Below are 11,679 nucleotides of genomic sequence, written 5' to 3' on the forward strand. Positions count from 1 at the left end.
TGTTACAAGCTACAAACCTTTTCTCGTTCTAAACCTGTTCACCATGATTGGCACTATTATTTCTAAATAACTGACAATGTATGACATATATATGCACAAAATATTATATATATTTTGAGGTAAATATTAAACAATGTTTTATTTTATTTTATTCAATATTAAATACTGACAAACCTTTCAATTTCTTTTTCTGTGCTTTGACCAAGTTCTTGTTTCAGATGCATCAAACTATTTAAAAGAGACTTTACAGAATCATTACCTAAATTAAACCAAAATTCGATAAGAAAACATAAAATAAAATATATTTAATTATGTTTAATAATTTCATAAAGCTATAATACTATAATTTAAAAAACCACATAAAAAGAAATATTAAAATTAAACAATTAATGTGCAAGCATTAAGACTTTGAAAAAAGTTACGTTATGTGAAAGTAGATAGTATAACATCGTAAAATTATTAAAAGTAAATTAACACCTTGAAAATAAATTTTATCATTTTCACAGGCTTAAGAGTAAAAAAATTGGAAATGTAAACCACAAAAAGTTTGAAACATTATATATAAAAACTTTTCTTCTTAGATTAATTTGATAGATTCATAAGATACTTCATTTTTCTTCATTGATTAATTTGATAGATTCATCTGCATATTAAACAATCAAAAATTTAATTTGAAATTCATATAATATTTAAGTTGCAAAATTTTAAGCAATTTGAAACTTTTTATTTAGCTATTGATAATGCTGTTCTAATTGTAAATGAAATGACGTATTCTGAAATAATTCAGATGATGTTGCATCCAGAAATAAAGAAGCAAAAAAGTGATGGCGAAGATGAGGGTGAAGACGATTCTTTTATATCCAACTAATGTTGCATAGAACTAAAAAAACAGCTGAGAGCTGGAATAGAACAAAAAATCACAACCTTTTAATCATTCTTAACTCTTAACCATAAACCAAAATTTTGTCAGTTAAAGTTGAAGAAATATTCAAAAATAAATATGCAAATTTTGTATTTTTAGAAATGTTTTTCTTCTCTTAACTTGTAAAGTTTTCTAAATGCAATAATTTTTTAAAATAACGAGTACTTCTTTTTTGTTCCTTTCCCTTTTTGTTAACACCCATTTTCATATAACATCTATATATGAGCATCTTGTACTTATTATGATTTCTCTAGATTTCCCAAATTATTTCTTCCATGGGTATGTGTGTGTTTATCATAAGAGTTATATCTTTCCCTTCATTCATTTAAGGGATACAAGAACTAAAAAAATACATCTACAGCAAATTATCACTCAAAAGTGAATCCCTTTACTTATGTTCATAAAAATAGATTACCTTTAGAAACAATGTCAGGCACTTCTTCTCCAATTTTATTTCTGATTGAAAGCCAGCTGCTTGTTTGAGGTAACTTATTTGAAACAATTAATAGCTTTTGTAATTTTATCCTGCATTCACAGAGTTTATTCCATATTTCTGGAAAAAAAAATGAAATTATATATTTATTAATTAAAAAAAACTAACTTGAACTATTGGCTATCAGAAATTCTTTTATCGGAATAACTCCATCAAGTGGAGTTGACCATGGGTCTGTCTAGGCTTTTTTGAGAGGTACCTATTTCGTAAAAATGTAGACATAATTTGTGAAAATTAAAAATTAATTAAAATTTGTATTAATTAACACAAAATACGGTAAAGTAAGAAAATATTTTCAAAAATTGTCACTTTGCAAATAAAAATCATTTGACTAGTAAGTTTCTATATATTTCCCCCCATGTATTCAAAAATAATTTTGCTGTGGTAAAATTTAGAACTTAAAATTTTATCCAAATAAAAAAATTATTGTCCATAGTTAAATTTCAACTTCAATTTAATAAAAACATGCACTTAACAGTATAAGCACTAAAAGTTATTTTCATTATGAGAACAATTTTGACTAAGTCACAAAAAAAGTTTCACAGAGAAAAAAATGTTTCCTAAAAAAATAAAGGCCTGTTAGAATAAATTTAGAATAACGTTTAAGATAGTGTTTGAATGTTTAGAATAATGTTCGAATTTCGACTTACTGTAAATCTTATAAGAGGGAATGCCTCCTCGTTTTATTTTAAAAGCTTGCTTTGATATGACGTAAGCAACCAGTTAGGTTTACATCACTGCACAATCTGACCAAGCACATGCTACCTATTCGTAGAAAACAGCTGGTGAACTCAACTTTTCCATAGATTGCAATGAGAACAGTAGTTGCATGGTACTAGTGCAGTTTCTTCCACCTCAATTAAGGAACAAAGCGGCTGATGCTTTTATCCCGTGGCGCTTTGGGATTCCACCATGCTCTCAGCCAGGCATGGGGAGGAAAAGAGCTCTTCTTACAAGCTGGGTGGAAAGCGAATTCTTCTACTACGCCAGAATGGCAATCCACAGGACAGTTCAATAGAAAGTCGAAATGTGTAATTAACCCGGGATTTATTGTTTTTTTTAAGGGGGATACAAAAACAAAATGTTAAGAGGCGGAGAGGAAAATCTTAGAACATGCTTTTTTAAAAGTATTTTGTGAAACAGCAGTTTTTCCTAAAGTTGAATTAGTGAAGGAACCACTAAACGGTAGTAAATTTGCCCTGGACAGGCTGTTGAGCTGACACAAAAGTACCTTTTCTTTTCTCCCTTTTCCATTATACAGGTGACAAGGAATTACTATGACAAATACAAAGTAAAATACTATTGCAAATCACATGAACTATACGTCCAATTTAACATGAACAAATACTACTCATATTTATTGAATTTTTAAATTAACCTTATGCTGATTTTTTCCCCATTGCTAGCACAAAGATTTTTTTGAAGATGATTAAGTCTACTAAGGTTTATCACAAAGCATACCAGCCAACATTGGCAAAATAAAATAACAGAGATTTTACTAGAGAAATTTCTTAGGCTAAAAGTAAGGTTTTGATATATCATGCATAATCATGTAAGTCAAAAAGAGAAATTCAAAATTAGAAATGATATGTAAATACTTACATTTAGTGAAGAAAAAAATATGTAAATAAATATAACTCTAAAGAAGATTTTTTTAAAACCAGTATTTATAATTACTTAAATTAACACCCAACATCAATACTGGCAATAACACCATCTGTTGAGAAATAAATTAAGTATTTTGGCCACCAGCAGATATTTTATCACCAAACTCTTTTTTTGTTAAATTTCTTCCACAAACACGGTGAAATTCGAGAATATACGGGTAAACAGGAGATAGGTGTAAAAGACTTTGTTATAAAACAGAAGACTTTGTTAAAAAAAACAGGAGATTTCGTTAAAAAACAGGAGACATGGCAGGTATGACATAGCCTAGTCCAAACGATGGACGAAACAGAAGATCCCATCGGATTCAAGTTTGGTGAATAAGATGGCCACTCCCATTTTAAATAAAAGGGTTAAAAAAAGCTTTTCTTTTGGTTTCTAAAGAACTACTGAGACTAAAGAAACAAGATTAATAATTTGTAATTAGTTTTTAAGATTCTGCAGCATATAGTTAGCGTCAAATCTTACTAATTAACTAGAGCCTCTTTTCATCCAGAGCAAAAACTTTTTGTCAAATTTAAAAATTTCTCCAACAACATATATATTGAACCTCATATAGCAATTTTACAGCTGTATCACTGATTAATTAGATGAAGAAGGGTGACAATTTTACACATAGGATTTTTGCAGTATCAAAAATACTCAAAGAATTGACCATTTCTTGTGCGAGCAATAAACTAAAGTTGGCTGTTTCATGCGAACGGAATCTGATAGTTTTTCACCATAGCTGTTTATTTATTTGACTATTATGTCTCCAACTATAACCGAAAGGAAATACATTATTAGTCTTAATGTTCAATGATTTATTGATAAAAGTAGACGATTAGGAAGATGAACCTCTAAAATCAAAAGTAAGTTCAACCCCAAATCATCAAGGTTCTACAGTAAAATATTGATAAAATGCTCCAACTCCAGAAAGTGCCCCTCTGTAATTTCACACAAATACTGATTGTCAATCAGTGCCAAAAAAGCAACCCCTTCATAGAAACACAATTTAAAAGTTCTTATTTTAAGAACTTTTTATCAATTTGCTTCTAATGAATAGTTATCCTGATATTGAGGGTAGAAGTATAATGTTATACCATGAATGAGCAAAGAATGGGGGGAGGAAAAGGAAGATGATTAATTAATCATATGAACTGAATTGATGATTGCTAACAAAAGTGTAGGTGTTAGTAAAGGGTGGGAAATGAGGGGGAAGCAATCTCATGCACAAGTGATCAACATTTTCTCTCTGCTGCATGTAGGTCAGGGTCACTTAGATTGGTATGTATGGCAAGGCTCTCCAATTTTTAAGTGGGGTGGGAGATGGGAGAATTGAACGAGAAAGATTGAGTAAAAGGAATAGGGCGTCACTTTCAGAAGTGTCTTGAAAGGGAGAAAAAAAATGTGAATAGAAGGGGCTGGGAAGAGATATGGAGTAAAAAGGAGTAACTGTTACCTAGAGTTGCCTAAAAATACCAGACAACGTTAAGGTTGCCTGCTCTGTCAACGGATGGATAATGGTTAACCTTATGGAAAGTTGGCTAAGGAGGATTTGGAGTCCAAATGAGGATGACGTTTTGAGATTAATTATATTGGGTTGGGCCTTAATCCCTAGCACACAGATAGTTTCAATTCCAGCAGGGCACACAAGCAGAATGCTTGTTAGATGGCGCTCTTTAAAAATGCATTAAGAAGAGAATGGGTGCTCTTCATTAAGAATAAACAAAAGACCCTGGCCAGGAATTCAAAAAGAACAACTGGGTCAAATTTGATTGGTTTTGTGTCGGCCACTTGGGAGGAGAGCCACTCTCTCTGAAGAGGCTATCTCAAACTCATTTCAGTGTTGTGGCATTTCCAACGCATTAGATGGAAGCGAAGATGAGCCTTTTCATTTCTAATTAGCAGAAATTAATGTTGAATCTATCGACAATAATATTACTGATGAATTGAATGAAGAGTGTGTTGCCCTTATTTTGGGTAATGACTCAGATATTTCTTTCAATGAATTTTTGGATTCTGATTAATATAAATAATTATTTTTCTTTTTATTAAATATTTTGCTATCCATATTTTTCATTTTTCTTGATGAATTTTTATTTTTTACTCATTTGCAAGTACCAAGATTTAGAAATAAAGGATTGCTGTAGAAGGAAAATCAGATTTACGAATTAAAATTCATATTTAATTCCTTTTGTTATAATTATTTTTACTTTGTTTACTTTTTGTGATTCATATTTAACTATGCAAACATAGTTGATTTCTTTATAATGGCGCTATGAATTTTCTTCAGGACTGTTTATTTGTCTTTCCTTCTCTACATCGTTGCGATTTTCGCCAAAATTAAGGAGACACTTTATCAGTATCTTACAGTATTTCAAAAGGATTTTAATATGCAGTTAAAAAAATATATTTAAATGAATAAAAGTAAAAAAACACTATTAAATACTGTAATTTTTTAAAATCGGTTCTGAAAAAGAATTTGTATCACTCTTTAAATTTAAAATTTAATGGAACGTGATTTTAATTATTTAGAGGGGGGGGGGGGGAAGGGGGGGGTTTCTAATTATATTTTTGGAATTTATAAAGCATTTCACTAAATAACTGATTGAAATAAATAAATCTTACCTTGCTGTGCCTTAATTGCATTTCCTTTTTCAATTTCACTATTCACATCTATATTAGCAAATTGTGATACCATGTCATCTATTAAAAGACAATAAGATATTTACTCAGTAAAAAATAAATAAATATAATAAGATATGTATTTAATTCAATCCTATAAACCACAATTCTTAATATACTAAATTAACTTTGCAAGAGTAAACAATAAAAATTGCATTTAAGAAATTTCTAACTTTAACTAAACAAGAACAAGTACTTTTTTACAGTATTTGTTCGATTATATGCTAAAAGGTTATAATTTCAAAAGCTGAGCAAATTAAAATTGATAAATTTTTATTAGATCTAATGTTTAATAAAGTTTCATTGTTTGTAATAATAAATACTTCAGTTTTGTGTTTTTAAATATTTGCATATAAAAGCTAATTAATAGCATTTTAACTGTTTCAGACTGAATTGATACATTTTTGTAGGTAAGTTTAAATATATGTGAAAAGTTCTATACCACACAAAATTCTATAAAACAGAAATCCTTAAATTTCAAGATTTTTGTTATAAAGAACTTCTTTAAATAAAATAAAAACAGTTATTAAGATATATTAAAACATAGTAGTAAACCTTTTTCAGCTTCTTCAGATTCAGAATCAGAGCCTTGATCAGTGCTTTCTTCTGCTTCACTAAAAAAAAAAAAAAAAAGATAACAATATATGAGTGATTTAATAAGTTATTTTTCCTAGGAATTTACCTTCATTTTTAAATATAATCAGCAAATTAACCTGTTTTAAGTAAACTGACTAGATTAAAATCTAAACTGCATTGGAAGTTCATAGCAAAATTAAATATGAACTAGCAAAAAATAAAATAAAGCTTATTAGTGTTGTTAATGGCATAGTAATTACAGTTACATTTTTAAGTTTAATGAAATAATAGTATAACAAAACTTTCAAAACTCAAAGCATAATAACCAAAAATAACTGTTGAAAATTGGTCTTACTGAAAATTAAATAAAATTTGTCATTTTAACTTTTTTTTCCCTCGCAAATAACCCCATCAGTCAAGAAGGGGCAGCCCAATACAAGGAAGAAACACAAAAAAGGTATAATGAAATATATATATTACTTTGAGGGGAATTAATTATCGACTATGTCAAACTTCATCTATCAAAAGGTACCTCAAGATGGAATCAAGTTAACATGTCTGATATACTAGTGAATTGGTATTCAATATTTGTAGTGGTAGTTACACCACATTACTCCCCTTCCAGAATTTTATCTGTGATAGAATTCGATGAACGAATACCACTAGTTGATTCATACTGTTTATTTGTTTATAATTTATTTTTATATCAATTTTGCTTATTAGATTTTCCTTCATTTTTTTCCTTTATAGCATTTTGCTCACTAAATTTTTTCCCCTTCATTTTTAAAAAAAAGTAATTCGCTCATCATTTTCTTTTCTTTGTTTACTTCACCGGATTACTCTTTATCTTCGAGCATTTCATTTTTAAACAAATTTTGAAATTGTCAAAAGTGTGTGTGGATCAATACCAAATTCAGCAACAATGTCTTTCCTTCTTAATGCATTTTAATGATTTTGCTTAGAGACAAAGTCATTATACATTTAGAGGTGCTTTAAAAATGACTGTGTTAAAATGTGTAAAATGTTAGTGCTTAAAAATAATTTGTTATATTAAATAAAAGTATAAAAAACAAACTCGCATGGGACTTTTCATTAGTGACTGCAAAAAGATTCTTTAAAGTAAACTAATTATAATACAATCAATGATACCTTGAACAAAAATAAAAGAAAGAACAATAAATATTCAGTAGATAGCATATAGAGCTGAATGTCAAGAAAGGAGAACTGTTTTGCACTGTTGTGAAACAAATTTTAATTAAGAATTGAAACCTTTGTTAATTAAGAGTAAAGAAATTTTAAAAAAATATATTTTTGTAACACTAGAAAATAATTTCCTTTGATTCCCTTTAATACATATTTCATGAACACATACTATAATTTCTTGTTATATTTCCTCTTTTCTTTAGTATTTATATAAGCAATGATTCTGATAAACTTTTATTTATTATTAATATTTTTATAATGTTTTTCTATTCCTAGAATATCAGTATTACTTTCTGCTAATTTAATTTCATCATAAAATAAATTTAAATGTATTCAGATGATGTAAATTAGGGGAAGAGAAATTTGAATCTATTCATATAAAAAATAATTTGTGTGTGTATGTGTCTGCATATCAGATTACGGGTAAATGATAGACTCTAAGAATACGAAATTCAACAAGAAGCTAAATGAGTACGATTGTAAGCAAATGATGAAGCCTGATTTTCTGTTTTATAATTTCAGTGACATTTAAGAAATTGAATTTTCTCATTGGCTTAGCAGAAGTCATTATTTAAAGGTAAGCTATAAATGATAAAGTTTTGTCAAATATTTTAAAGATAACATCAATCAGGGGTGATTGTGACAGGAAGTCAAAAACCCTGAAAATTTTATGAGCAAAAACTCGATAAGAAGATATCAATTTAGTTACTCTTCATATTTAATGTAATTTTTTGAACTAAGATTTATAATTGAATTACCTTTCAATAAAACAGTCGTACAAGAACTGCGATATCAGATTTTAAGAAAGCAAAATCACATATCACGATACTAGGTTTTAAAATTGTGTGAATATTTATATGAATCGCAAGCACTGGATTTAGGAAGGTGATATTACAAATTGAAATATCAGATTTTTAAAGTGTAAATACGAATCACAGTGTAGGATTTTTAGATCCTGTGAATACAACTACCAACATTGGATTTTAAACTCGAGTGAATACGAATTGCGATATTGATTTCAAAAACGTGCAAACACAAATTGCGATGTTGGATTTTTAAATCCTGTGAATACGAATCGAAATGTAAGATTTTTAAATTGCCTGAATACGATTCACAATGAATAATTTAAACCACAATGTTCAATAGAACATTGTGGTTTAATAGAATGTCCACAAATCAATGTTCGATATTAAAATCGCACGAATATGAATCTTGATATTAAAGGATTCCGGCGTACCGTAATTTCACACGTATAGTCCGCAGGACCGATTACATATAAAAGAAATTTCCAAAATCGTCAGATAGTCCGCGGACTATACGTCCGAAATCACGTTATTTTAATATGGCAATATTAATGTATAACGGAATTAAAAACAAAACCTAATGATGAAATTTAGGAATAAAAATAATTTATCGAGTGCAAAATTTATCATGAAAAGGAAAAAAAAAAAAGAAAAAAAATCAAACGTAGTGGAATCAGACAAACAAAACTGCAATCTGCTTCATAAAATAATTGCATGTTTAAAATAATAAACAATACTCCTTTTATTTTTTTTATTATAAAAACATGATTTTTAATTAAAGCAGGTGTGATTCCACATCAAGAAAAACTTGCAAATGATACCACACTTCCAAAGAATCAGAATTTATTCGAAAGAAAAATATTTTACTTTTATTAATCGATGTCAAATAGATAAATATATTTCTCTCCTTCATCTTCTGTTCACTGATATGCATGTGCAATACATCCCCCCCCCCGTAAATCAAACAGAAGACGAAATCAGCGTGCCACTCCTTTGAGTTTGATTAACGGCCTAAAGGAGAAAATAAAGATCTAAAATTGTCAAGGTCGCGGAAGAAACGACGTTTCTCTGGGTAAACGGGGGGGGGGGGAATTTCCCCTTCCTCACATTTTCCTCTACTCAACTTCAAGGATGAGTCCAATTTCCGCTTTTTTTTCATATCATTTTAGTTAAAAATGGCGGGAGAACCGAGCAAAATTTCCCCCCGCATTATCGATACGATACATACGAATGTTTTCTTGGAATCTCACACTGTTGTTTATATGTGATCATCGGCAGTTCACGACAGCGTGCTCATCATTTAGATCTCATCATTTTAGACTGTTTTTATCAAGAAAGTAATGAAAAATTGACATTATTAATGCAAAACCTTCATCTGCTTTGATAAGATTGCTCATTTGTATAAGAGAAAATTCTAAAAGACTAGCTTTATTCACAATAAGTTGCATTTCCTTCTTTTCCATACTTAACACAGGACACTTAAAGAAATTCTTGTTACAGATCAAGCGACTAGAATAGTTAGTAGATAGCTAGGCACAAAGAAGTCCAGTATGCATGCATCATTTGAAGAATTAATATTTTTTAACAATGCTTATAATTTTATAAAAATTTAATTGACAGCGGAAACTATTTAATGGGTTTATAGCCAATGTGTTAGTTCTTTATAATACATATTTTTACCTTGAAGTAATTGATTTTTACTACAAATACATACATTATAATAATTTATTTGCACTCTCATTCTAGAATATAGATTTTATATATATAAACAAACAAACAAAAAATGCTTACAAAAGTGTAACTAAAAATGTCATAATCACAAGCTAGGAAATTATAACAATAATCTTCAAGATAAAAATTGATTGAAAAATTAATAATTTGATTGTTTAATTTAAATATGTTATACATATACTATATATATTTAAATACATTACATTTATACATATACATATATATACACATTATATTATTAAATACATTATATATATTTATGTTCTAAAAAAGTTACCTTGGCCTTATTAAAGTTACCAAAACCCACTGATCCAATACAATATGACAGACTAATTTAAAACCAAACAATAAAGTGTGTTTTGATCAATTTAAAAGCCTTTGCGCATACACTATTTCTTAAAACTAAAATTTGCTTAACATACAGAAAAATGACTTTGTCAGAAAGAGTAAAGCCATATATAAAAACAATGTAGTATAGAACTAATAAAATATCCAGTATCAAAGAGACAAAAAAAGTAAGTTTCATGATATTTACATTTTTACATAATACTGTTTCAGTAAAATGCTTATTATTTAAAAGATTATTTCTTTTATATTTAGTTGTTCTAATATTGCAAATTGAACTACTTATATTTATTTTCTAAAACTATTAATTTTGATCCCATTTTGTTTGTGAAAATTTTTAGAAATTACCTAGATGATTTATTCTCCAAATCCTTTTTAAAACTGGCAATGCCATCTTCACTCAATCCATCATCTTCATCTGAAACTTCATCCTCATCTATGTCTGAATCAGATTCTGAGAATTCTGATTCAATTTTTACTTTCGATTCATTAACATTTCCTTTTGAGAAAGAAACATAAATGAATGTAATTAATAAGAAAAGTAATCATAAATCCAAAATAAATATTCTTAACACATGTCATTTGAGCATGTATATAATCAATCTAAGTTCTTTTAGACTACTTGTGTTATGAAACAAAATGCACAACATTAGCAAATAAAGTAGGTTTGCCAGGAAACAGTAAATAATGAAAAATAATTAGTATAACACTAAACTAATATAAAACAAATATTTCATATTATGTTTCATCTGCAATTTAATATAATCTTTAATCGCATTTATTGGAAACAAAAGCAAGTAAAGATTAATTGGGAAAGAAGAAGAAATAAATTGCCGAGTTAAATAAAAAAAAGTAATGAAGATTGCTAAATATTCCAGTTAGCTAAAGTATGGAATTGCAGCTTTTATTGTAAATGAGGCTGGAAAAAAGATAATTCTAATTAATTTCGTTATATACAGGGTTGGGTTTTTGACGTCAAAAAGTGGTTTTTGACATGACAAGGGTATAATACTGGTTTAAACCGTCAAAAATGTCAACAACTAAAGTTTGCCAAAAAAATATATAAACTTCAAAACTACCAACAGTTGCCATGCATTATATTGAAATTTAATTATACTATAGGTAATCAGCAGGTTTTAAAATATTTTTTAATTAAAATTAAGGTAAAATAACAGATTTAAAATCTTAGAAATTTATATTCAAATGCATGTGCAGAAAAATTTTGCACAAAATTTTTTTAAATATTTATATTTTGAAAAAAAATTTTTTTTTTT

General features: G+C 28.2%; 1 protein-coding gene across 1 annotated transcript in view; it reads right to left on the minus strand.

The window, feature by feature from the left end:
- LOC107452289 (protein AATF) overlaps positions 1-11,679 on the minus strand; it is a 53,604-nt gene that overhangs the window by 36,974 nt on the left and 4,951 nt on the right. The window contains exons 3-7 of the mRNA XM_016068651.4: positions 10,754-10,904; positions 6,303-6,361; positions 5,691-5,768; positions 1,338-1,475; positions 175-259 (exon numbers count right to left, since the gene is read on the minus strand). Of these exons, the coding sequence (XP_015924137.1) occupies positions 175-259; positions 1,338-1,475; positions 5,691-5,768; positions 6,303-6,361; positions 10,754-10,904 (511 nt within the window). The remainder of the gene's footprint in view (positions 1-174; positions 260-1,337; positions 1,476-5,690; positions 5,769-6,302; positions 6,362-10,753; positions 10,905-11,679) is intronic.

The sequence above is a fragment of the Parasteatoda tepidariorum genome, chromosome 7 (genome assembly GCF_043381705.1).
Source record: "Parasteatoda tepidariorum isolate YZ-2023 chromosome 7, CAS_Ptep_4.0, whole genome shotgun sequence".
Classification (NCBI taxonomy): domain Eukaryota; kingdom Metazoa; phylum Arthropoda; class Arachnida; order Araneae; family Theridiidae; genus Parasteatoda; species Parasteatoda tepidariorum.